The sequence below is a fragment of the Bos indicus genome, chromosome 27 (assembly GCF_029378745.1).
Source record: "Bos indicus isolate NIAB-ARS_2022 breed Sahiwal x Tharparkar chromosome 27, NIAB-ARS_B.indTharparkar_mat_pri_1.0, whole genome shotgun sequence".
Taxonomy (NCBI): domain Eukaryota; kingdom Metazoa; phylum Chordata; class Mammalia; order Artiodactyla; family Bovidae; genus Bos; species Bos indicus.
Window position 1 is genome coordinate 1,164,148 of NC_091786.1, and position 26,377 is coordinate 1,190,524.

The 26,377-nt window shown below is 44.3% G+C and overlaps 1 protein-coding gene across 1 annotated transcript; it reads left to right on the top strand.

Moving 5' to 3' along the window:
• The first annotated feature begins 4,628 nt into the window (after positions 1-4,628).
• LOC109553270 (CUB and sushi domain-containing protein 1-like) lies at positions 4,629-26,363 on the top strand. The gene is made up of 7 exons (XM_070781750.1): positions 4,629-5,593; positions 6,347-6,529; positions 11,495-11,671; positions 12,302-14,974; positions 15,432-17,597; positions 19,498-19,609; positions 22,031-26,363. Exons 2-4 carry the CDS (start codon positions 6,448-6,450, stop codon positions 12,538-12,540), a joined length of 498 nt encoding a protein of 165 aa, XP_070637851.1. The 5' UTR covers positions 4,629-5,593; positions 6,347-6,447; the 3' UTR covers positions 12,541-14,974; positions 15,432-17,597; positions 19,498-19,609; positions 22,031-26,363.
• Positions 26,364-26,377: the final 14 nt, after the last annotated feature.

The following is a 26,377-nucleotide window of genomic DNA, read 5'->3' on the forward strand; positions in this document are numbered from 1 at the left end:
AAAAAATAATTGAGGAAGTTAAGGGAATGGTTCCTTCCTCCCCTTCCTCTTTTCCCCCTCTTCCCTCCTCCGTTTCTCACAAAGCCCTACGTCCACTGCAGGAGGTTCAGGAGTCCTCAGGTAGTTCGGAGCTCTGACCCTCACCTACCTCTGGTGAAATCACCTCTCTGACCTCAGACGTGTTGCTGGTCATTACATGAATGTCTTAACTCCCAACATCCACAAATGTCCTCCGGGACTCCACGTGGGCTGTGTGTATATGATACAATGTTTCCCTTTCTCTCCAGCTGAGGACTTTTGTTCTGTGTCAGGTTTTAAGACCTGAACATCAAGGCCAGGTCTCTGTGCTTAGCGTGTGGAGGGGTGTGATGCTGGGATGTGGGAAGACCCCCACAGTGAGTCTGTCGCCAGTTTCACTCTGATGTGTTACCCTCTGCTAGACACTGTGTCTCCAACTAAAAAAGTGTAGCAGTCCCTGCAGGTCTGACCTGCCTGTCTTGTCTTTCCTCGCACCATTAACTTGGTTGGTCATCTCAGGTAATTTGACTCCTGTGCCCACTGTGTTACCAGCTCGCCTCTTGACATGGCGTCTGGGGCCACCAGATCCCAGACAGGAACTGCACACAAAGGATAAAGAATAGGGGCAGTAGAGTGGTTTGCGTGGCTGTGAGCTGTCTTGGCTGGCAGCCTGCTCTCCGTGTGGTAAAACACAGCTATTTGCAGCAATGACATGGGATATTACAGGGTTCTCTATGTCCTGAACAAATAAGTTAAAATCTCTCTGCCTTATTTTTTTCCCCCGTGGGAGGTAGATAGCTGAACCCCCTAGTGGAGCCAACAGAATAAAGAGGATAAGATATAACAGCTGTTTCTGCCTGTGAAAGTCATTTTTGTTTAGACACAGAACAGAAATTACTGCAGAAACATATTGAAGCATTATTAGTGCATGTTGGTGGGGGTAGGGGGAAGAATTAATTACTGTGTCCCAGGCTGTCCTAAAGCATCACACTCACATACGGAGACTTTTGTTCTTGTTGTTGTTCAGCTGCTTGGTTGTGCCCAACTCTTTGTGACCCCATGGACTGCAGCAAACCAGGATTCCCTGTCCTTCACTATCTCCCAGAGCTTGCTCAAACTCCCATCCATTGAGTCAGTGATGCCATCCAACCATCTCACCCTCTGTCACCTCCTCTTCCTCCTGCCTTCACTCTTTGCCAGCATCCGGGTCTTTTCCAGTGAGCCAGTTCTTCACATCAGGTGGCCAAGGTATTGGAGCTTCAGCTTCAGCATCAGTCCTTCCAGTGAATATTCAGGGTTGATTTCCTTTAGGATTGACTGGTTTGATCTCCTTGTTGTCCAAGGGACTCTTAGGAGTCTTCTCCAGCACCACAGTTCAAAAGTAGCAAAGACTTTAGCCATTTGTATTTTAACATTTTCATAACATAAAAATGTAACCAGGAAAACTGATTTTAGACTTTACATTGAGAAGCTTATTATTAGGAAGCCATTAAAAGCTATCAGTCTTCTGTTGTTAAAATTGCTGTAGAAGCCAATATGTTGCTTGATTTTGAAGGCTAGTGGCCCAGAGCAGAAAGTGGAGCTCGTCAAGGCTGCAGGATTTCACACTAAGCCTTTACCGTGAGCTTGTCAAGGAAGGAAAGTTACAGGGCTCAAAATAGCCTGGAGTTAAAACTCCCCTCCAGTCCTCCCCAGCATTCTATGCAAAACAAAGAAATCTCTCACTGGAAGGAAAAAAGAAAAGACATTAAAGTTGATTACGCCCAGTTCCCAGCCGGTCCAGCTTCTGGCCCATCTCCAGAATTCCTTGCCCCAGACCTTAAAGAGAGAACTACTCCGAACAACCTTCGAGAAGAACAGGCCCCCTTAAGACAGTAGATTTCCATGTATATGCCTACATACACTTACTCTTTTCTTGGGTTAGTGCAGCAGCTCACTAATCTGACTGCTGTCTCTTCTCGCCTCATTAAAGGTGATCTGTTCCTGTAAAGTGCCGGTCTCCTTCTTCTTCCGAACCTCGCCTTCTCTAACTCCTTACCCTACAAACTTCCCAAAACCACGAGGAGGAGTTCACCTTCTCTGCAGTATGTTTCATTTATAAATGTTGTTGTTGTTATTTAGTCTCTCAGTTGTGTCCAACTCTTTGTGTCCCCCTGGACTGCGGCCCACCGGGCTCCTCTGTCCCCCTGGGGTTCCCCAGCTGAGAACACTGGAGTGGGTTGCCATCCTCTCCTCCAGGGTTGTAACTAGAGCGGCGTGTAAACTATGTGTGATGTGCTTCCCTCTGCAGTGGTGAACTGCCTGGACCCAAGGCACGTGCACCAGAGCCTCCCCGAGGGTTTTGAGTATGGAGTGTCGTTTATCAGTATCAGTGCAAGAGGGGCTTCTGCCTTCTGGGATCTTCCGCCCTCACCTGCATGGCGAACGGCCTGTGGGATCGCTCTCTGCCCAAGTGTCTGGGTGAGTGGGGTCATCTGGGCTCTCATGCCGCAGAGGCCTGAAAGAACACTGCCAACACAACACGTGTTTTGTTAAGTATTCAAAAAGGTATTGATTTTTTATTCTACCTGACCCCATCACAAATCGTATTCGTTTTTATGATATCTTTAAAGAAATCACCAAATACAACTCAAAACTAGTTTCAGGGGAAGAAAGGCACGGGGTGCAGGCCGTTCACAAACTGGTCCCAGAGGGCAAGGGACTCGGTCAGCTCCTCCTGGATCCTGCTGTCCCTGTGTCCGCTCGTCAGTGCTCGTTTCCTGCTTCAGCCCAGCAGGCGGCAGATCCTCTGGTTCACCCAGGTGCCACCAGCCTCCAGACTGTGCCTCTCGCAACACGCTGCCTCCCTGGGGACCCACGTTCAGAGATACTGTAAATGGCTATAGTATGGAGTCTCCATCTATGGACCCAGTATCTGTGGCCGGAAGCGTGGAGCACTCTGGGGGCCTCATTTGTCTCATCGGCACTTCTGGGACAGTCCAGTGTGAGCCTGATAAAGAAGACGGCACCCTGGTTGGCACTTCCTCCTGACCCTTAGGTTTAACCAAGAGGAAGAGCAGGGTGCTCCTCCAGGCAGACAGAATTACAGGTCACGGCTCTGTCTTCCGAGAAAACGTTATTAGCAGTATGCAGATGAGCAAGGACATTTTCTTTTTCACCCACTAGCTACATTATTACTTTCTTTCCCTTGAAATAGCATATTGTCCTTGAGTTCAAAGAGAATCGTCCTGTGTCTTGTTAAAACCGAGTCTGAAAAGGAAGGAAAGGGAGTCACTCTCCTTGGTCCTTTAAAAATCAATCAGAAACAAAACAATTCTTAGAATCAAAATTTTATCTTTTTAGTACTCATTTTGTGTGCATAGAGAAAATGGGAAATGACAATTACATTATGAATTGAAATACTGAAAAAATGTGATAGTTCATTTTACCCCTCATGATTACAGCGTTTTCAGTACATTTGCAGAGTAGACTGGTGCCGGAGACTTTTCTGCAAATCAAGGTCCCTCAAAGCCCTTTGGGAGAAGGCAATGGCACCCCACTCCAGTACTTTGCCTGGAAAATCCCATGGACGGAGGAGCCTGGTGGGCTGCAGTCCATGGGGTCGCTAAGAGTTGGACACGACTGAGCGACTTCACTTTCACTTTTCACTTTCATGCATTGGAGAAGGAAATGGCAACCCACTCCAGTGTTCTTGCCTGGAGAATCCCAGGGACGGGGGACCCCCGCCTGGTGGCTGCCGTCTGTGGGGTCACACAGAGTCGGACACGACTGAAGTGACTTAGCAGCAGCAGCAAAGCCCTTTGAATCTGCCTGGAAACCTGTGTCAAATTCTAAGTGTAACAATACAGTTAGTACCTATGGAGAAAGAGAGCAACGCTTTTCAAAAACAAATGTACAAGCTTATAGGACCCCAAACCCCCACATCTATGAATGTGTTACAGTTCTCAGCATATGTTGTGTGCTCTGGTTTTCCGTGCCTTCACACATGGGAACTTTTCAGAGAAATTACTTTTATTTTCTCCCCAAAGATATACCTAGCCTCTTCCCCGGCCTCCCCGAGACTTCCATTAGTGGTTGTGATGATGCCCCTGTGCCCCACACCTCCAGGAACCAGCTTTTCACTGCTCTGGTTTTCCCAGGTGGCGAGTTCCCACCTCTGCTGTCCTGAACCGCTGAAGTTACCTGAACGTGGGAACAGCGCTCTCAGAGGAGTGCTTTGTTTTCACAGGCTCTGCAGTGGCTAGGCTAGCTTCCATCTCTGTTTGTGCCCATTTTTTTATTTACCTGGAACTGATCTTTCACCGTGTCACTGATTCTGCTCGAGTTAGCTTCTTTTTAGGACTCTAGATAAACTCCCGTTCTCCGATGAGTGGATGTCAGTCAGGATGAGAGAGTGTCAGGGGAGGGCGAATATGACTCAGGGGGCACTGGGGCCTTTCTGAAACCTGCCTCTCTGGTTGGTGTCGCTCTGTGGTTGCCGATGACCAAATGCAATCTCTCTCGGATGTAAAATCAGCTCCCTTTGGATCATTTCTGGCACCGTCCGTCCAGTTAGTTGTTTGAACATGGTATACGTTTTTTTTAATGGTTAACCATAAAAATTTTGGACTTTACAAAAAGATAGAACTCTTTGCCATCCTGTGGTAATCTGGATTCTAGAATTTTCCTTTTTGAGGAATAATGATCAGATGATGGGCCTCATTTGGTATAAAGAAATAAATGGAATACTTGAGGAAAAAATAAATCAGTAATTTATTATTACTTTTTAACTTAAACATTTTATCCTCTATTAAAAAATTAATAGAGGATATATGTGTATGTAGCTGATTCACTTTGTTGCACAGCAGAAACTAACATAATATTATAAAGCACCTAGATCCAGTTTTAAAATACTAAAAAAAAGACATTTTAGATTGCCACCTATTCAAGGAAAAATTGTTAGAATGGTCTCTCTAGACTGTGATCTGGAAGACGGAGCACATTTGACTGAGTTTTGTCCCATGCAAAGCATACTAACTGAAGAAATAATGGTGATAGCTTTGGCGGGTCTGTGGTAGTCTCTATCATTTTGTATGAACACCGCTTACTTAGGATACAGTTAAGGGAAGATGGAAAAATTTAGGTAGATGACTTTCTTTTTCAAAGTCTCAATGTCAATTTCTACCTTCAGCAAAGCCACCTTAATTAAAAAACAAACAAAAAGCTTCACTGACGGACCTTTTCCTGGTCTTCAGTAATGTGTGAGGGAGGGTCGTCTGGAAGTTGATGCTTCTCATCCACAGGGTACCAGGGATGTGTTTTCGTTAATAGGCGGTGATCATATGAGTCTCTGAAGTACAGTGACTAACACAGAGCAGCTTAACAGGAACAATGTACTTATTGATTATTTTCTCTTCTTAAGTGATATCATGTGGACACCCTGGCGTCCCTGCCAACGCCATACTCACAGGAGACCTGTTCACCTATGGGGCCGTGGTCCACTACTCGTGCCGAGGGAGCCGCAGTCTCGTGGGCGACAGCAGCAGAGCCTGCCAGGAGGACAGTCACTGGAGCGGAGCCCTGCCCCACTGCACAGGTGGGCTGGCGCGGGCAGTCGTCCACTGCGCGGACACGGACTGGCGGCGCCCGTCTCCAAAGTGGTTACTAACCCATTCCAGCCGAGCACGCCCCTAGGACACGTCGCCAGTGCCTGCGGCTTCTTCTCTTTGAATGAATGCATGTCCCAGCACGGTTTCTCCTGCTGGAGCCCCAGGAGCCTCCCACCCCTGACTAGGAAGCCTGCTCACCTTGACTCAGCTTGCCCTCCCTTTTCTCTCCTTCTGCTTCCTCTCTTTCCTATCCTTAGGAAAGATATCCTAAGATATCTTTCCTATCTCCACCATCAACAATCACATCAGTCCTGTTTGGAAAAGAAATCATCTTAATTCTTCCATGAATGTTTCATAATAACTCAGTGGATCACATCTCTTATTTGATTTTTTTATTCCCAACACACCTTCCCCCATCTCCTTGTGGGCATCCTCACCAGCATTTCCAGTGAGCAATTCCTGCACTCACTGTCCCCAGTGTTTTGTTTCTTCCAAAGAATATCAATTATTGTCACTACCATATTTTAATAAACTATTTTGGTTTTAGTTACATATAAACAAATTCTTAGAGTCTTCTACTTTTGTGCTATAATAAGGAAAATCTTTCTCACAGGATTTCCAGAATATTATATGACTGTGACCATGTTTGATACACATTTACATACAATTTCATTCTCTTTAAGCATAACAGCCCTGCTTTAAACAGCATCATCTACTGCCATGTATTTTGTGGCCTGCAGGAAATAACCCTGGATTTTGCAGTGATCCGGGTACCCCAGCCCATGGGTCTCGGCTTGGAGAGGAGTTTAAGGCCAAGAGCCTCCTGCACTTCTCCTGTGAAATGGGCTACCAGCTGTGGGGCTCGGCCGAGCAGACATGTCTGCTCAACGGGTCCTGGTCAGGACTGCAGCCCGTGTGCGAGGGTGAGTGGGTCCCAGCCTGAAAGTCAGCGCTGCAGGTTGAAACCGGGTAGCTCACTCTGAAATGACCAGTGACATTCTGCAACATCTTACAGGTCACACTGTTTCTACAATTAACCTGTTTTCCCCCCAAACATAAGAGAATCATCAGGAAGTCTTCTCCTGGTGACCGTCTCAGTGTGGCGCTCAGGGTGTTATGGCTGGCGGGGCTGAGAAGGCAGGTGAAGGTGCTGTGAGCAGGGCAGGTCCTGACGGGGGCTCCCTGCTGCTGGAAGTCATTCCATTCACATGTTAGTTCCAGTCTGTCAGCCCTCTGGTGTTAATTCCTTGCACTTTTAAAAAAATTAATTAACTTATTTGACTGTATGGGGTCTTGGTTCCATCATGTGGGATCCAGTTCCCTGAGTAGGGATCAAACCTGGATCCCTTGCTTTGGGATCATGGAGTCTTAGCCACTGGGCCACAAGGGAAGTCCCTCTGGCAAATTTAAACAGTCAAAAAACTAAGAGCAAGTCATGTTTTCCGTAAAAATCTCACTTTGTTGCTGGGGTACCACACTATGAGTTCTTTCCCAACAAAACATAAATGAATTCATTTATTTGATTAGGAGAGCTTCATTGGATTTCACTTCATGATGTACTTATCGCAGACTATGCAAAGTGCTTTTTAAATAGCATTTAGTTTATCAAAATGGTGTCATCACCGACTCAATGGACATGAGTTTGAGCAAACTTCAGGACATGATGAAGGACAAGGAAGTCTGGCCTGCTACAGTCCATGGAGTTGCAAGAGGTCAGACGTGACTTAGCGACAAATTCAGAAATTCAGAGGGTTCCTATAAAATCCTTTTAAACTTTCCCTTAAAATCTGTGTACAAAAAGAAGTTACTAAAATGTTTCAATGCTGAAAACATTTCTCAAGTATGCAATGTCCCCGAAAATTGGTAACTTCCAATTGCACTGTACCTGGAAGAGGGTATGGCAACCCACTCTAGTATCGTTGCCTGGGGAATCCCCACGGACAGAAGAGCCTGGCGGGCTACAGTCTACGGCGCAAAGAGTCGGACACTACTGAGCGACTAAGCACAATGCATCATACAGAAATCATGGGAAGTTGTGTGAGTGATAGTACAGTTACACTCAGAAAAACCACAAATGATGTCTAGGAATATATGATTAATCCCTTCCCACTCCTGCACACACACTTACAACTCTTGGAGAATCTATTGCTTTCTGTTTTTTCTTACTTGCTATCATAGGTCCGTATCTTTGGGGCACACATTATTTTCTGTAGAAAGTGGGGTTATCAGCAACTTTTCATTGCCACAAAAGTTAGCCATGACCTATGTACTCAATCCCTTGGCCAAGGTCATGCCTCTCCTAATGAATTTACCTTCTCTGAATCTATTTAAAAATATATTAGGTCCTGATGCGATATATCAATAAATTTTAAAAATAGGCTCATGAATTACGAGAAAAATATTTGAAAAATTCTTAAGCATCAAAAACCTTAAACTTCTGATAACTATTTTCATCACTTTAAATCATGTTTTCTTTGGTTAAGATCTAGTCTTTGAATCACAGGCTCACTGACTTAGCTATTCAGATGGATCTATCTTACCAAGTTGTGTAAATGTAACTACATTTTTGGGGTAACTCCTAATCCTATTTCCCAGGAGATTACGATAAAGTTGACCTTTATTCACATAATGGACATGTGACTAAAGTGATGATAATGAAAATAAAAATACTAATATGTCTATACAAGATGGTGGCATTTTGCACTTAGTATGGCTTTCCAGGTGGCTCAGTGGTAAAGAACCCACCTGCCAATGCAGGGGATGCAGGAGACATGGTTTCAATCCCTAGGTTGGGAAGATCTAGAGGAGGAAACGGCAGTCCATTCCAGTATTCTTGCCTGAAGAATCCCGATGGACAGAGGAGCCTGGTGGGCTACAGTCCATGAGGTCACAAAGAGTCAGATGTGACTGAGCATGCATGCACATGTGTAATCTTACAACAGGGAAGAGTTATCTTTTTTATCAATTTTATAGTGAAGACACTACATGTTGAGAACTCGAATTGATCATTCACATTGATTTAACTTGTATGAGCAGAGATTCAAACCTATGACTATCTCAATTTAACAGCAATCATCCTAATACAGCATGCTAAGTGAGCAATATTGATACTAGTAAACAATAATGTGTATTTGGAATAAGTATGATGCTGCTGCTGCTGCTGCTAAGTCACTTCAGTCGTGTCCGACTCTGCAACCCCATAGACGGCTCCCCCGTCCCTGGGATTCTCCAGGCAAGAACACTGGAGTGGGTTGCCATTTCCTTCTCCAATGCATGAAAGTGAAAAGTGAAAGTGAAGTTGCTCAGTCGTGTCCGACCCTCAGCGACCCCATGGACTGCAGCCTTCCAGGCTCCTCCGTTTATGGGATTTTCCAGGCAAGAGTCCTGGAGTGGGGTGCCACTGCCTTCTCTGAAGTATGATGCTACCTTATTATAAATTGAGTAGAAGACAATGATCTTTTATGAAAAGGAGGCACATTAATTAAATGTACTTTTAAAAAGTATATTTAAAAATAAAATTTAACTTATAATTTTCAAAATATCTTGTTTTCTATCATCCTTAAAATGTAATCTCTCATTTTGCCTAAGTGTCAGTCTTTGTATGCCTTGAAACCTCAGGACCTTGATATAAAAACAGATATGCTGACCCTGTTTCTAATCTACACTTTCATAGGCATGATCATCAGTGAAAGTATCCCTGTCAGGAAAAAAAAAAGTTAACCATGAATTTGACTATATCAAATACAATAGTAGAGGGGACTTCATAAACATCAGGGTGTCATTACTATGATGGACATTCCTTTACTGACAATACATTTGTCTGTAAATTAAGTCGAATATGTTTCAACAGTCACCTGCTTTATTTCAGCATTAGCCTTTCACAGGTCACTTTTGAAAACTGCTGCATGGATTTTAATATTCCAGATATGACTGGAAGAATCTACAGTGACATGAGTCTCTTTTGTTACAAGTTGGGTCAATGCAGTTCTTTGCTGTGCCAGGTTTGCACCCATACTCATGAACAATGACTGTGCATAGGAAGGAACGGATCAGCGTTAGTGGAATGGAGTAGTGTTCTTTAACAGGCTTGGATTTTTGCTAAGTGAAACTTTAATTTATGTCACAGCCGTCAAAGGACCCTGAGCTTTAGAGGATGTTAGGTATCATCTGCCTCAGGACTGGTAAATATATCTCATCTCAGATGTCAACCAAGAAACCACTGAATGATCTGTGTTAGGAAGGGATTGTAAGTCCAAACCCAGACTCATCAGGGAAGAAGGTTGTAACGGATTAGTTATAGCTGACACAGAAAAGTGAAAGTGTTAATTGCTCAGTTGTGTCCAGCTCTTTGCGACCCCAGGAACTGCGTAGCCTGCTAGGTTCCTCTGTCCATGGGATTCTCCAGGCAAGAACACTGGAGTGGACTGCCATTTCCTTCTCTAGAGAATTTTCCCAACCCAGGGATCTAAATTAGGTCTCCTGCATTACAAGCAGATCCTTTACTGTCTGAGCCACCAGGGAAGCATAGGCACAGGCATAAAAGCACCAAGAAGTATACTTTTTGTCAAACAAGATCTAGTCCAGTCTGAGAGTTATGTGCATTTTTTAACATTATATGATAGGGAACTCATAAACTTCTATTATAGTGACTTTTATTTTGCAATCTGTTTTTTTCCATGTTTTTAAGAACAGTGTATATTTGTTCACAGGCTAAGTTTGAAAGTGGAACAACTAAATAGGCCAGAGTATTTCAAATATTTTGATCATTCTCAGAAAAGGGACTCATGATACATTGTTGGCATTAGAATTACATTCTTTGTATGTCTGTCTATTGTGCATTATTGTGGGAGGATTAAGGAGGAAAAATAACCATCTTTATGGTAAATAGATTCAATGAAAAAAGGCAAAAAGCCCGTAAAGGATTGAGATCATCACATTGATACACACCCAGAAGCTGCTGAGTTTCTCTGTTCGCTAAGGAAAGAACACACCTGACATACTCAGAGGGCAGACCTGCCCCACTGCCCATCCCAGCTGAAGTCTTCATTCCTGTGCAGGATGACACTGTGGTCATCTGGAGAGATTTAAGGTGCAGCCATTCCAAAGCCAGTGGTACTAGTGTTAAAGAACTGCCTGCCAATGCAGGAGACAAAAGAGACTCCTTGGGTGGAGAAGATCCCCTGGGGCAGGGAATGGCAATGCAGTATTTTTGCTTGGAAAGTCCCTTGGATAGAGAGAGTCTGGCAGGCTACAGTCCATGGGGTCGCAAAGGGTCAGACACGACTGAGTACTAATACAGAGCTTTTATAGACAGGAGGAGGGAGCTACATGCAGAAACAGCACAGACAGCTCTGACAGTCATCTGCAGGTCGGTCACCGGTGGTCTGACCAGCGTCGTTTGGTTGTTTAAGTACAGTCAGTCTTCAGTTCCAGGATCAGTTTGTTCCCATTTCCTTGAGGCCAGTTCTCAGACTTGTGGCAGCCTGTGTCATGGCTCCAGTCTGGTCACCATGAAGTTAACTTCTCCACCTGGTGGGGGTTTCCGTTTCCACAAAAGAGCTCACAGGACCTGGCTCACAGTTTTATCTATGGCCCTGGAGGAGGAACTGTTAAAGGTCCTTGACTTAATGACTAAACTATTTTTATTTTGTCTTGTTGGACTGCTTTCTTTGGTTCTGCATTTTCTCACTTCTCTGATTAAACTCATTGTTTGGCTACAGTTTTTCTACAGACGAAAGGCAGGCAGAGGATGTGGGGGTGGGGGGAGGACCACAGTGTCCTTCCGATGACTTTTTAAATAAATGTGCAGTCTGTTAAGCAGATGGCCCTTGACCTCTCGAGTTTATCACGTGGTAACGGGTCTCCCCTGCTGTTCTGTCTCCCCACAGCTGTGTCCTGTGGGAACCCGGGGACGCCCACCCACGGCAAAATCGTCAGCAGCGATGGCGTGCTGTTCTCCAGCTCGGTGGTCTACGCCTGCTGGGACGGCTACAGGACCTCGGGGCTGACCACTCGCCACTGCACCGCCAATGGGACCTGGACCGGCACGGCCCCCGACTGCACGCGTGAGTGGCCGCCGTCCTGGCCAAATCCAGGTCCCCACAGCGACTCGTACTTGACTGAGAAAAAGGAGTTGAGTTTACAGAGGGCTGTATTGTTTAATCCCTAGGGAAAAAAAGGATTATATCATACGTATGTTTGATAATATGACCACTTTCTAAGCACTTTCAGATTTTTCTTCACTTTCTTATTTATATGCTTAAAAGTGCTTTGCCTGGCTGGTTGGGTTGGATATTACAAAACTGAGTTCAGAAAAGCCAAGGTTCCTTCTCTCTGTAGACCAGTTAGTCTGAAAGGAAATGGTGCAGGACCCTGTTCTCTGATCTCAGCCTGTGTCTCTGTCCTTGACCTTGTGGGGTGACCCCTCACGACATGTAGTTAAGGACAGAACATCGATGACAGCTGTCATCCACACAGACAACTATCAGTGGAGTAGAAATAAGCGGTTCCAAACATGCAGCCTCCTGAGTGCCGGCCAGCGAAACTGTCCCCCAGATAGGCTGGTATCGCTGTGCTCAGCCACGGCGTCATCACTCTGAAGAGCAGCTTAAGGAGAGTCACTTAAACAGAAACCAGGAATAAGTCATCCCGTGATGATACTGTGTCTCTCTGTTTGTCTGTTCTCTGCTGATTAGTCATCAGCTGTGGAGACCCAGGGACCCTGGCTAACGGCATCCAGTTCGGGACGGATTTCACCTTCAACAAGACGGTCAGCTACCAGTGCAACCCCGGCTACACCATGGAGCCCGCCACGTCCCCCACCATCCGCTGCACCAAGGACAGTACCTGGAATCACAGCAAACCGACCTGCAAAGGCGAGTGTTGGGGCTTCTCTTGTGCATCACTCACATGTGGAGAGTCTTTATTGAGTTAACATTTTACATCAGTTTGCAAGCATCTGTGTAAACCTTCTAAGTGCTCAGCATTCCTGTAAACTCATTCGCAAATATTAAATCACTTCCTTTTCTTATTACCTTAATCTTGGTTTTACAGCCTCGAGACTGACTCACAGAGAGCTGCAGTAAATTCTCAGGGTCGCAGGTTAGGTCTTGGAACCTCGGGCTTCAGGGCCGACTCTGGAGTCTGTGCTGTGAACCCAGCTCTGCTGTCTTGGTGTGCGTGGCTGTGTTGAGTCTGTGGCCGTCATCACGGGGTTGGAGAGGCAGGTCAGAGCCGATCATCAGATAGGGCAGAACAGTGGCAGAGACCGCAGTGTCCTGATGCCTGGTGGGCCTCGGACGCTGAGACTAACAAAGCCCCACAACGAGGAAGGGGTACAGGGAGGTTTATGACTTGGCCAGTGGACTTTCCAGGGAGAGAGCGAGCAGGCAGAAAGTGTCCGCGTGGCTGGGGGAGCAGCGGGGCTGGCGGACCGCTGATGCAGGACTGATCTGCAGGGTGAGCGTCTCCACCAGCTCCAGAGGGAGCTTCGAGCCTTCTCGGATGGGCAGGAGGAGCAGGGGCAGGAGAGGGCGTGGAGGCCGGCAGTGACCACACAGGAGAAAGGGTCGTCTTATCGTCATTAGACAAAGGAGGGGGGGAGAGCTGGAGCTGGAGTAGCAGGAAACCTTGGAGGAAGGTGCGTCCTGTCGAGTCTTGTGAGGTCAGAGGAGCCCCCACCCCCAGGGCCTTTTACCCACTTCCGGCCGGGGCGGTTCTGGCGCATCCTGGTTTTCTCCCATCAGAGGGTGAGGAGCCCTGTCTCATGTCCTTCTTTCCAGCTGCAGTATTAACACCATGCAGCTCTGTGGCAGGTGCTAAGAGGGTGTTTAATGCAGCTCACACTGTCCTGTTGGGAGCATTCTAGTCCAGTGAGTGTGTCCATGGCGCTTATTCCTAGAACGTCTGATCTCTGGACTTCAGATCCATTTGTGTAGATCTTGTCCCTTTGTTTGGTGTCTGTGGATTAATAATCCTTCCACAGCCAACCAGGCCCTCACGGAGGAGACCTCTCTCTTCTCCTGCTGGCCACCCTGTCCACTCCTCCCTGGAGCCATGTCACTCATCACCGTTCCCACCTGGGGGCCTTGTCACCTGACCTCGACCTGTCTATAGACTGTTCCCCCAGTCTTCACTTGGGGGTTCTGCAGGAATCTTTGTTGAATGAGTGGATAGATGGAGAGAAGGAGAATGGCAACAGGAGGGCCCGTTTCCAGCTTCCGGGCGTGCACGTGTGGTTGTGTCTGTGTGTCTTTCTCATGTGAGAAGGTGTGAGCACCCGTGAGAAAGTGCAGGTGAGGAAACAGGGCTGAGTCTCCTCTCCCACCGCCTTCCGTGCCCAGACTGTCAGCAGCAAACCTTCTCCAGCGTGAAGTCTCGGAGCTCTTGGGTTTTCAGGCAGCTCTTAGACCAGGCGTCGCAGAACAATGGCTGGAGTGGGCCAGGCAGACACCAGCACCAGTGGGCAAGTCACTCCTGGGAAGCCCCTGGATGTGACAGAACCCTGGCAAAGCGGTTTCTTACAGGGTCTTCTCTAACCACGCAAGTGTTAGTGCTCAATTCTTCAGCAAGTGCATCAGCAGCCTATGTATGTCTTTTGGAAACTATATGCTATCCTTATTTAAAGAAAAAAGTACAGATAGAGAAATTCTTACCATCTGTGTATATAAACTCAAACATTTCTTCTCACGTCATAGGACCACATTATGGCTGGATTTGCCTCTGGTAAGGGCATGGCAACCCACTCTAGTACTCTTGCCTGGAGAATCCCCATGGACAGAGGAGCCTGGAGGGCTACAGTCCATGGGGTCACAACGAGTTGGACACACATAAAAAGACATCAGTGGAATAGCATTCTTTCTTTCTTGGTCTTATACATACTGAGACTGTGTTGTTTACTCCACTTTCATGGTGTGAAATGTTTTGACTTTGCTTTTGTATACTTGATCTAAACTAATGAGGAAATATTGGATAAAAGTTTTATTCTTTTGATTTACTGTCTTCCTCAGTAATTTCACTGTTAAAAAATTTAGCCCCTTGTAGATGTCATGCAAAATGACATTGCAAAATGACATTGGAGCATTGTGTTGTGGTGGAAACTCTAGAATGTTGAATCCTGTTTGTTCTCTGACAGCCGTCACGTGTGGCCAGCCTCCTCTGGTCCAGGAAGGGAAGGTAGAAGGAACGGACTTCCACTGGGGTGCCAGCATCAGCTACAGCTGTGCCCATGGCTTCCAGCTCTCCCAGCCCGCCATCTTCTCCGGCGAAGGCTGCTGCTGCTGCTGCTAAGTTGCTTCAGTCGTGTCCAACTCTGTGTGACCCCATAGAAGGCCAAGGGGTCTGGAAAGGCGAGGTCCCCCAGTGCCTGCGTAAGTCCTCGGGAGCACAGACCACGGCACACAAACCTCAGGCTGCAGTCTGAGGAAGAGAGCCTGCGGGACTTGTAGCCAGGGTGCAATAGGTTAAAGACTCCACGTTTGAGACCCGATGCCCATGGGCAGATTCTGTGCTTTTCTTCATCGTTGATTCCTAAGGATTTAATGCGTGTATGTGCTTTGTGACCCATTGGACTATAGCCTCTAGGATCCTCTGTCCATGGGCTTCTCTAGGCAAGAAGACTGGAGTGGGTTGCCATTTCCTTCTCCAGGGGATATTCCCTACCCAGGGATCGAACCTGCGTCTCCTGCACTGCAGGCTGATTCTTTACCCACTGAGCCTTGCGGGGCTTAATGGGAGGATTTAATGGGAAGCAGTTAGAGAAGCCGAATAGACTAACCTGACCCAGGGGCACAGACTGTGCACTGACCTCCTGGTTGTCTTCTCTAGCTGTGTTCTGCAGGGACCCCGGCACCCCTGCCGAGGGGCGCCTCAGTGGCAAGAGCTTCACCTACAGATCTGAAGTCTTCTTCCAGTGCAAGTCCCCCTTCCTCCTGGTGGGGTCGTCCCGGAGAGTCTGTCAGGCAGACGGCACCTGGAGTGGCGTCCAGCCCACCTGCATCGGTCATGATGGCAAGACAGCCCTGGGGGTGGGGAGAGAGCGTTTCATTCTAAAGCTGGAGCGTTTGTGGGCACACAGGTGATGCTCTCCTGGGAGATTCTCTGTGCAGGCACTGACCAGCCACGCTGTTGGCAGCCTCTTTTAAATCCTGTCGCGGAGCCTGGAGTTGACGTGACAAGTCATTTAAAAACAGTTCCTAGACTCTCTTACCCTGGCAGCTCCCCCTCTGCCCATGTCAGCTGACAACAGCGATCTTCAGGGGAAAGACCAGTTTGCTGAAGATCTCACTGTTGCCATGGCACCAGAAGGGCCCCCCCCCCCACTTCAGAGCCTGACACCCTCTCCCCCAACCCACCCCTGCTCCCCAGTAAACCACCTGCTCTGTCAGCCATGGCTGAAAGGGCTACAGGGTCACGCGAGCTCTGTTGACCTTCCAACATGAAGTGAAACTTACAAGTTAAAAGAGATTCTCTACATGACCTAAACCCTTCATTTTTAGACTAAATCTCTGTCTCTTAGGAAGGGTTCAGGTGGAAATTATACTGGTCGACAGTCACTGCATCAGTGACATAGGAACCAGAACCCTCCCTGCCTCCTTCCCAGCCTCCCTCCACCTCGCCCTGCAGACTAAGTGATGGCTGGCCGCTCCGTGCACCCTGCTTCCCCAAGCAGGAGAGGGCCTTCTGCACACACGCAGCAAGCAGGGAATGACTTCTATCCCTGGTTGTTTTCCAAGAAAGTAAATATCTACTTTAAAATACAGTGTCAACAATAATTTCTTTGAAACACTGCTTTTTCTAATTAAAGTTTACTGCCATTGGGCTAAAACTATTGCTTTGCTTTCAGTTCAGTTCAGTTGCTCAGTCATGTCTGCCTCTTTGCAACACCATGAATCGCAGCATGCCAGGCCTCCCTGTCCATCACCAACTCCCGGAGTTCACCCAAACTCTTGTCCATCAAGTCGGTGATGCCATCCAGCCATCTCATCCTCTGTCGTCCCCTTCTCCTCCTGCCCCCAATCCCTCCCAGCATTAGACTCTTTTCCAATGAGTCAACTCTTCGCATGAGGTGGCCAAAGTATTGGAGTTTCAGCTTTAGCATCAGTCCTTCCAAAGAACACCCAGGACTGATCTCCTTTAGAACGGACTGGTTAGATCTCCTTGCAAGGGACTCTCAAGAGTCTTCTCCAACACCACAGTTCAAAAGCATCAATTCTTCGGCGCTCAGCTTTCTTCACAGTCCAACTTTCACATCCATATATAGCTATTTCTGAAAATCTTAAAAAAAAAATGTTTTTTTCTCTTCCCAATAGGTTAGTTTCTCTTGAAAACATACTTTTTTAAAGTTATCCGTTTTGTTTTCCCATCAGCAGCTGGAGAGCCGCCGTACTGAAGCCACTCGCTGATTGCTGAAGTGCTACAGTGTTTTAGACAAATATCACTGTTGGTCTGCCATATGCTTTTATTTTGAAGCATTGAGTATATTCCCCATTTTGAAATCTTGAGGAAAATTAGTTTAAGACATTTAGAATGATAACCAAATGAGATGGCGATTAATTAAATCAATAAAAAATAAAAGGTCATAATAGGTAATTATTGAAGATTATATATCATTAACCAACCAATAAAGCATGTCAGTAGAGAAAAATTAAACCAGAGAATGGAAAAGAATGTGCTTCTTCTGACATAGAAAATAATATTCACAGCAATTTAGAGTCTGATAAAGCACTAAAGATTAACATCTAAAGAAGTCAGAAAAAAGATGAAAATAGCAATTTAATTTTTTAACTTTCTTGCAAAACATCTTGCCCACTTGTCAAAACACAATTTTCTGAATTCTGAAAGGCCTTTTAGTGAAAATATTAGAATTTCTGTAATAACCATATCTGGTTCTGATTTTTTTTTAAATTGTGAGTTTCAGATCCTGCTCATGACACCTGTCCAGACCTTGGTACTCCACAGTTTGGAATACAGAAGAGCTCAGGAGGATATGAGGTATTCCATTTTTATTTTACTATGTTTTTCTCTATTTCAAAATGTAATTGATACTTAAATATACATGTGTTTATGTAGCATATCTGACTCATGTTACATTTGCCCAAATATAGTCCATTCAGAGAGGATTTCTCAATATTTTAACTGTTAGAACTGAGACAACTGTATCTTATTCACACAGGATTAATTGGTATATGAATTTCTGTTTGAAAGCATGTATATTTCTTTCTGTCTGCTGAATTGACACAGCAAATCTCAAACAGGGTGATTTTCCACTGATTCACATAAGAAGACTCCACTTGATGACTAGATAGAATAGGTTAATAACATTAAATTCCAGAGACAAAAACAGAAGAAAATGCTTTCAAAGTACATTAACACGAATATCAGAGAAATACCTGAAAATGGAAATTGAAGAAGCTTGAAATAAAATATTTCAACCATCTTAAGTAATTGAGTGACTTCAGGTTCTCTGATCAGATGGCTTTGAAAGGCAGAGCTGAATATACACACTACTTTCAAGTTACTGTTCCCATTCATTGAGAATAAAAGTCTCTTCTTCAGCCACTTCTCCTCCTTTTTCCTGAAGTGTAAACTGTCCTCATTTGATTGCCCTGATGCCACACTGGCTCCTTCCTGACAGCCTTGGTTCACTCTGCAAGGACAGCCTCACAGGCCCCCAAGGTTAAATCTAGCGCATTTTATGCAGGGTCTTGTGTGTGGCCTTACAGCTTCAGGTAATGTTTTCTGGCATATGCTGAACATATTGCAATACCAGAAAATACAAGATGTGGGTATTCTCACTCACTCACCATAAGAAACCCAAGTTGTGGTCACCCCTGGTTTCAGTGATCACTAACTTGCCTGCATGTGGCCTGTAGTAAGTGAACCTTCATGACGATTGCTTTCAGTGACGCAGTCCTGTGATCTGCTGTGAGAAGCTAATTGGGAGGGGTGAACCCACCATTCCCCTTATGACAGAGTAGTTACACTATCCTGGATAACAGGTTGGACCCAAGGCAAGATTTACTAATCATTTTAAAGTCCAGATGCCATCTTTTAAAGAGATGACTGAGATCATCAGAAGAATAGTTCTGGAGGATTCTATGATGGAGTCCTTATCAGTCTCCAAGCCAGTTCCCGCAAGTGCTAAAGTAACTTGCTAACAAGCACTAATTGTTTAGAATAGGACTTGTTTAGTCTCAAAGTCACGTCTGACTCTTTTGCGACCCTAGGGACTGTAGCCCGCCAGGCTTCTCTGTCCATGGGGATTCTCCAGGCAAGAATACTGGAGTGGGTTGCCATTTCCTCCTCCAGGGGATCTTCCCAACCCAGGGATCGAACCCAGGTCTCCTGCCTGGGCAGGTAGATTCTTTACTGCCGACCCACCTGGGAAGCCCAGAATAGGAGTAGCAGAGGGGGAAAAAAAAAAAAGAAAAGGAAAAGAAAATGATCACAAACTAAAGAAAGATAAGGCTAAAACTAAAGAGAAAAGGCATACTTTTGTTACCCAAATAAACTGCTTCTAAATAATCATGAGTCACTGTATCTAAGACCTCACACGATCCACTGAACAACCTGTACTGTGTCTAACACTGCCAAGCACAAGATGTGGGTTTGATCTCTCAGTTGGAAAAATCCCCTGGAGAAGGAAATGGCAGCTTAATCCAGTATTCTTGTCTGAGAAATACCTCGGACAGAGGAGCCTGGCAGGCTACTATCCATGGGGTCACAAAACAGTTGGACACAACTGAGCAACTAAACAACAAGAACAACGGTGTCTGACACTTTAACTCGCATTTTACACGTACACATTGATTCAGACCTGACCCTGGAGCGTGCTTTCCAGTGTGAGTGTGTCCACGTCACCTCTGAGTTTGATGCTGGCTTTCCCCTCCAGGTTGGAAGTATGGTGTTTTTCCGGTGCCGAAAAGGTTACCACGTCCAAGGCTCTACAACTCGAACTTGCCTGGCGAACCTGACGTGGAGCGGCATCCAGACGGAGTGCATCCGTAAGTGTGACCCTGTGCAAGGGCAGGGCCTGTCCGCTCTCCAGCAGCTGGAAGAATTCACCTTCCTGAGAAACAATGAGGGGCTTATTTTTGTTTGTTTACTTTCCATTCCCTAAACTCATTTCTCAGAGTCTGACTCCCTGGAACCATCAACAGCAGCACCCAGAGTTGGTTGAAGTTTGAATCTTGAGTGCTATCCTGCACACCCCTGCGGTATCTGAGCTCTGGGGGCCAGGGGCAGGTCGGGTGAAGAGGAGCAGGGGGACCCCAGTCTGTAGTCCCCAGGCACCTCCGGTGATACCCAGGCCCCAAAGCCTGAGAAACTGTCCTTAACCAAAGACCAGTGAATAACATGCTGGTTAACACTCACCGAGAGAAAACCTGCATGTGCTACTGCTCCCCTAGGATGTTCACCTCAGGTCACTAAAGATCATGTGACTCATCAGAGTATTAATACATGTCTTTAAATTATTCTTTTTGGAGTCCATATGAATTGATAATTCAAATACTTAGGACCAAGTTTTGTTTTGTGATTTAATCATTAGAATTAGGAGAAATGTAATGATTAGTAATCAACCCTTCATCCTCTACCAATCTAGGGCAAGGTAGTATCTAACTCTTACTATACAAATATCTTCTGAGTATGTAAGTTGTGAATTTTGTGTATTTATGTATCAGTATTTATTTCAAAGCTATCATCTCTATTCTAAATCTCTACATGAATCCTCTGTGTGAATATTACACAGAGATATCACACATACATGCATGTATATGTATGTATGTACACATAGGTGTGTGTGTCTGTGTGTGGAGCTAGCTAATATTAGGTCTTCATTACCTTGAAAATTTGGAGAAGGAAATGGAAACGGCTCCAGTATTCTTGCCTGGGAAATCCCATGGACAGAGGAGGCTGGCAGGCTACAGTCTATGGGGTCACAAGAGTTGACCTAGCAACTAAACCACCACCACCTTGAAAGTCTGTCAAAGTGAAAAATACTACAATACTTAAAAAGATTGCATTAGTGACATTAATCATATAAACTTGTTTTATAATACTTGGCCAAGTCCTATATTTGAGATATAAATGTGTACTCTATGAAGAATGATAACTTATTTGAGATCAAGCACGGGGCTTCCCAGGGGGCGCTAGTGGTTAAGAACCCACCTGCCAATGCAGGAGACATAAGTTAGTGACTTGGCTTTGATCCCTGAGTCAGGAAGATCCCTGGGAGGAGGGCATGGCAATCCACTCCAGTATTCTTGCCTGGAGAATCTCATGAACAGAAGAGTCTGGCGGCTACAGTCCATAGGGTCACAAATAGCTGGCCATGACTGAAGCAATTTAGCACAGCACATACACAAAGCACAGCATATTACAACCTTGGGGATTCCCTGGTGGCTCAGCAGTAAACAATCTGGCTGCTAATGCAGGAGACGCAGGTTCGATTCCGGGGTGGGAAGAACTCCTGTGGAAGGAAATGGCAACCCACTCCAGTATTCTTGCCTGGAAAATCCCATGGACAGAGGAGCCTGGCAGGCTACAGTCCATGTGGTCACAAGAGTCAGACACGACTTAGCAACTAAACAACAAAAACAATTACAATCTTATTTACTCCTAAATGATATTTTTAAAGGAAATAAGAATATATATTTCAATTAACTTTCTAAACACACAGTGGATTTTGACCAAAATTAATTATTCATTTAACTGAGCAGTAAATTTTCCAGTTGCTACTGGACAAAAATCAAAGTGTATTTTAAAGTACATATTGATCTCTTTGTGTTTAAAGGACTGCTCTTTTAAGGAAATTTAACATATTATTTATCTTAGTGTTAGTTGCTCAGTTGTGCCCAATTTTTTGCAACCCCATGGACAGTGGCCCGCCAGGCTCCTCTGTCCAAGGAATTCTCTGGGCAAGAATACTGGAGTGAGTAGCCATTCCCTTCTCCAGGGGACTGTCCTAACCAAGAGACTGAACCTGGGTCTCCTGCATTGCAAGCAGACTGTTTACCATCTGAGCCACCAGGGAGGCCCCATTTATCTTAACAGTATGTCAGAAGTGTTTATTTTAAAGCTATGATTTCTAAATTTATATAACATAATTACATACACACATGTATGCAAAGAAGGAGACTAGATAGATGATAGATAGATGATAAATAGAAGACAGACAGAGACAGAGGAGGAGGAGAGAGTGAGGGAGGGGTGGAGGGAGAGGAAGAGAGAGACCTGGCAACACCAAGGCTCTGCTGTGCTGTAAGCTGCAGAGACCAGAGTGTCAGTGATCTGTAAAGCTCCTGTATTCTCAATTTTAAATGGTAAACTAACTTTATAGCCATTTCCATCTCTTTCTCTGTATTTCCTTTGACACATATGCTTAGGCTCCAGTGGACTTACTAATGGACTAAATCCCATTTCAGCTCACGTCTGCTGCCAGCCTGAAATACCAGCCCATGCAGATGTGAAAGCCATAGACCTCCCCACCTTTGGCTACACCTTGGTATACACCTGCTATCTGGGATTCTTCCTTGAAGGTGGATCTGAGCCAAAATTCTAGGAAACAGAATCCAAAAACATATTAAAAAGATCATACGTCATGACCAAGTGGGTTTTATCCCAGGGATGCAAGGATTCTTCAATATTTGCAAATCAATCAATGTGAATCACCATATTAACAAACTGAAAGATAAAATCCATATGATTATCTCAACAGATGCAAAGAAAGCTTTTGACAAAATTCAACACCCATTAATGATAAAAACTCTCCAGAAAGTAGGCATAGAAAGAACACACCTCAACACAATAAAAGCCATCTATGATAAGTCCACAGCAAAGATTATCCTCAATAGAAAAACATTGAAAGCATTTGCTCTAAAATCAAGAACAAGACAAGGGTGCCCACTCTCACCACTACTATTCAACATAGTTTTGGAAAATCTAACTACAGCAATCTGAGAAGAAAAAGAAATAAAATGAATCCAGATTGGAAAAGAAGAATTAAAACTCCCACTGTTTGCTGATGACATGATCCTCTACATAGAAAACCTAAAGACATGACCAGAAATTACTAGAGCTAATCAGTGAATATAGTAAAGCTGCAGGATATAAAATTAATCCACAGAAGTCCCTTGCATTCCTATACACCAACAATGAGAAAACAGAAAAAAAAATTAAGGAAACAATCCCATTCACCATTGAAACGAAAAGAATAAAACAGTTAGGAATAAATTTACCTAAAGAAACAAAAGACCTATATATAGGAACCTGTAAAACACTGATGAAAGAAATCAAAGATGTCACAAATAGATGGAGAAATATACCATGCTCATGGACTGGATGAATCAATTTAGTGAAAATGAGTATACCACCCAGAGCAATCTATAGATTCAATGCAATCCCTATCAAGCTACCAACAGTATTTTTCACAGAACTAGAACAAATAATTTCACAATTTGTATGGAAATACAAAAAACCTCGAACAGCCAAAGAAATCTTGAGAAAGAAAAATGGAATTGGAGGAATCAACCTGCCTGACTTCAGACTATACTACAAAGCTATGGTCATCAACACAGCATGGTACTGGCACAAAGACAGAAATATAGATCAATGGAACAAAATAGAAAGCCCAGAGATAAATCCACACACCTATGGACATCTTATCTTTCACAAAGGAGGCAAAAATATACAATGGAGAAAAGACAACCTGTTTAACAAGTGGTGCTGGAAAAACTGGTCAACCATCTATAAAAGAATGAAACTAGAACATTTTCTAACACCATACACAAAAGTAAACTCAAAATGGATTAAAGATCTAAATGTAAGACCACAAACTATAAAACTCTTAGAGGAAAAATAGGCAGAACACTCTCTGATATAAATCACAGCAAGATCCTCCATGACCCACCTCCCAAAGTAATGGAAATAAAAGCAAAAATAAACAAACGGGACCTGATTAAACTTAAAAACTTTTGCACAACAAAGGAAAATATAAACAAGGTGAAAAGACAGCCTTCATAATGGGAGAAAATAACAGTAAACGAAACAACAAAGAATTAATCTCCAAAATATCCAAGCAGCTCATGCAGCTCAATACCAGAAAAATAACCCAATTAAACAATGGGTCAAAAAAATAACAGACATTTCTCCAAAGAAGGCAGATGACTAAAAAACATGAAAAGATGCTCAACATCACTCATTATCAGAGAAATGCAAATTAAAACCACAATGAGGTACCACCTTACACTGGTCAGAATGGCTGCCATCAAAAAGTGTACAAACAAATGCTACAGACGGTGTGAAGAAAAGGGAACCCTCTTACACTGTTGGTGGGAATGCAAACTAATATAGCCGCTATGGAGAAAAGTGTGGAGACTCCTTAAAAAACAGGAAACAGAAAAAGAACTGCCATACCACCCAGCAGTCCCACTGCTGGGCATACACACTGAGGAAACCACAACTGAAAGAGACAGGTGACCCCTTTATTTGTTGAGCTCATCTTTGCATGAAGTGTTCCCTTGGTATCTCTGATTTTCTTGAAGAGATCTCTAGTCTTTCCCATTCTATAGTTTTCCTCTATTTCTTTGCACTGATCATCGAGGAAGGCTTTCTCATCTCTCCTTGCTATTCTTTGGAACTCTGCATTCAAATGGGTATATTTTTCCTTTTCTCCTTTGCTTTTTGCTTCTCTTCTTTTCACAGCTATTTGTAAGGCCTCCTCAGACAGCCATTTTGCTTTTTTGCATTTCTTTTTCTTGGGGATGGTCTTGATCCCTGTCTTCTGTACAATGTCACAAACCTCTGTCCATAGTTCTTCAGGCACTCTATCAGATTTAATCCCTTGAATCTGTCACTTCCACTGTAAGGGATTTGATTTAAACCATACCTGAATGGTCTAGTGATTATCTCTACTTTCTTCAATTTAAGCCTGAATTTGGCAATAAGGAGTTCATTATCTGAGCCACAGTCAGCTCCTGGTGTTGTTTTTGCTGACTGTATAGAGCTTCTCCATCTTTGGCTGTAAAGAAAATAATCTGATATCAGTGTTGACCATCTGGTGATGTCCACATGTAGAATCTTCTTTTGTGTTGTTGGAAGAGGGTGTTTGTTATGACCAGTGTATTCTCTTGGCAAAACTCTATTAGTCTTTGCCCTGCTTCATTCTGTACTCCAAGGCCAAATTTGCCTGTTACTCCAGGTATTTCCTGACTTCCTACTTTTGCATTCTAGTCCCCTATAATGAAAAGGACATCTTTTTGGGGTGTCAGTTCTAGAAGGCCTTGTAGGTCTTCACAGAACCACTCAACTTCAGCTTCTTCAGCATTTTGGGGCATAGATTTGGATTACTATGATATTGAATGATTTGCCTTGGAAACAAACAGAGATCATTCTGTCATTTTGAGTGTATCCAAGTACTGCCTTTTGGATTCTTCTGTTGACTATGATGGCTATTCCATTTCTTCCATGAGAAACGCTGGGCTGGATGAAGCACAAACTATAATCAAGATTGCCGAGAGAAATATTAATAACCTCAGATATGGAGATGACACCACCCTTATGGCAGAAAGCAAAGAAGAACTAAAGAGCCTCTTGATTAAAGTGAAAGAGGAGAGTGAAAAAGTTGGTTTAAAGCTCAACATTCAGAAAACTAAGATCATAGTATCTGGTCCCATCACTTCATGGCAAATAGATGGGGAAACAGTGTCAGACTTTATTTTGGGGGGCTCCAAAATCACTGTAGATGGTGACCACAGCCATGAAATTAAAAGACACTTACTCCTTAGAAGGAAAGTTATGACCAACCTAGACAGCATATTAAAAAGCAGAGACATTACTTTGCCAACAAAGGTCCATCTAGTCAAGGCTATGGTTTTTCCAGTAGTCATGTATGGATGTGAGAGTTGGACTATAAAGAAAGCTGAGTGCCAAAGAATTGATGTTTTAGAATAGTGGTGTTGGGGAGAAGACTCTTGAGAGTTTTTTGGACAGCAAGGAGATCAAACCAGTAAATCCTAAAGGAAATAAGTCCTGAATATTCATTGGAAGGACTGATGCTGAAGCTGAAACTCCAATACTTTGGCCACCTGATATAAAGAACTGACTAATTTGAAAAGACGCTGATGCTGGGAAAGACTGAAGGCAGAAGGGGACGACAGAGGATGAGTTGGTTGGATAACATCACTGACTCAATGGACATGAGTTTGAGTAAACTCCAGGAGTTGGTGATGGACAGGGAGGCCTGGCGTGCTGTAGTCCATGGGGTTGCAAAGAGTTGGACACAACTGAGCAACTGAACTGAACTGTGTACCCCAATGTTCATTGCAGGACTGTTTACAATAGCTAGGACGTGGAAGCAACCTAGATGTTCAGTGGCAGATGGATAAGAAAGTTGTGGTACATATACAGAATGGAATATTACTCAGCTATAAAAAAGAATGCAATTGAGTCAGTTCTAATGAGGTGGATGAAATTGGAGCCTATTATACAGAGTGAAGTCAGAAAGAAAAAAACCAATACAGTATATTAATGCATATATATGGAATTTAGAAAGATGGTAACAATGACCCTATATGCGAGACAGCAAAAGAGACACAGACATAAGAACAGACCCCTGGATTCTGTGAGAGAGGGTAAGGGTGGGATGATTTGAGAGAAGAGCAGTGAGACATATGTATCACCATATGTGAAATAATGACAAGTCTAAGTTTCATGCATGAAGCAGGGCACCCAAAGCTGGTGCACTTGGACAACCCAGAGGGATGGGATGGGGA

Excerpts from the sequence above, each read along its gene's own strand:
- LOC109553270 (XM_070781750.1), top strand. The coding sequence starts at position 6,448 with ATGGGCTACCAGCTGTGGGGCTCGGCCGAGCAGACATGTCTGCTCAAC. Across the intron at positions 6,530-11,494 it reads ACTGCAGCCCGTGTGCGAGG|CTGTGTCCTGTGGGAACCCG; the intron begins GTGAGTGGGTCC and ends GTCTCCCCACAG. Across the intron at positions 11,672-12,301 it reads CACGGCCCCCGACTGCACGC|TCATCAGCTGTGGAGACCCA; the intron begins GTGAGTGGCCGC and ends TCTGCTGATTAG.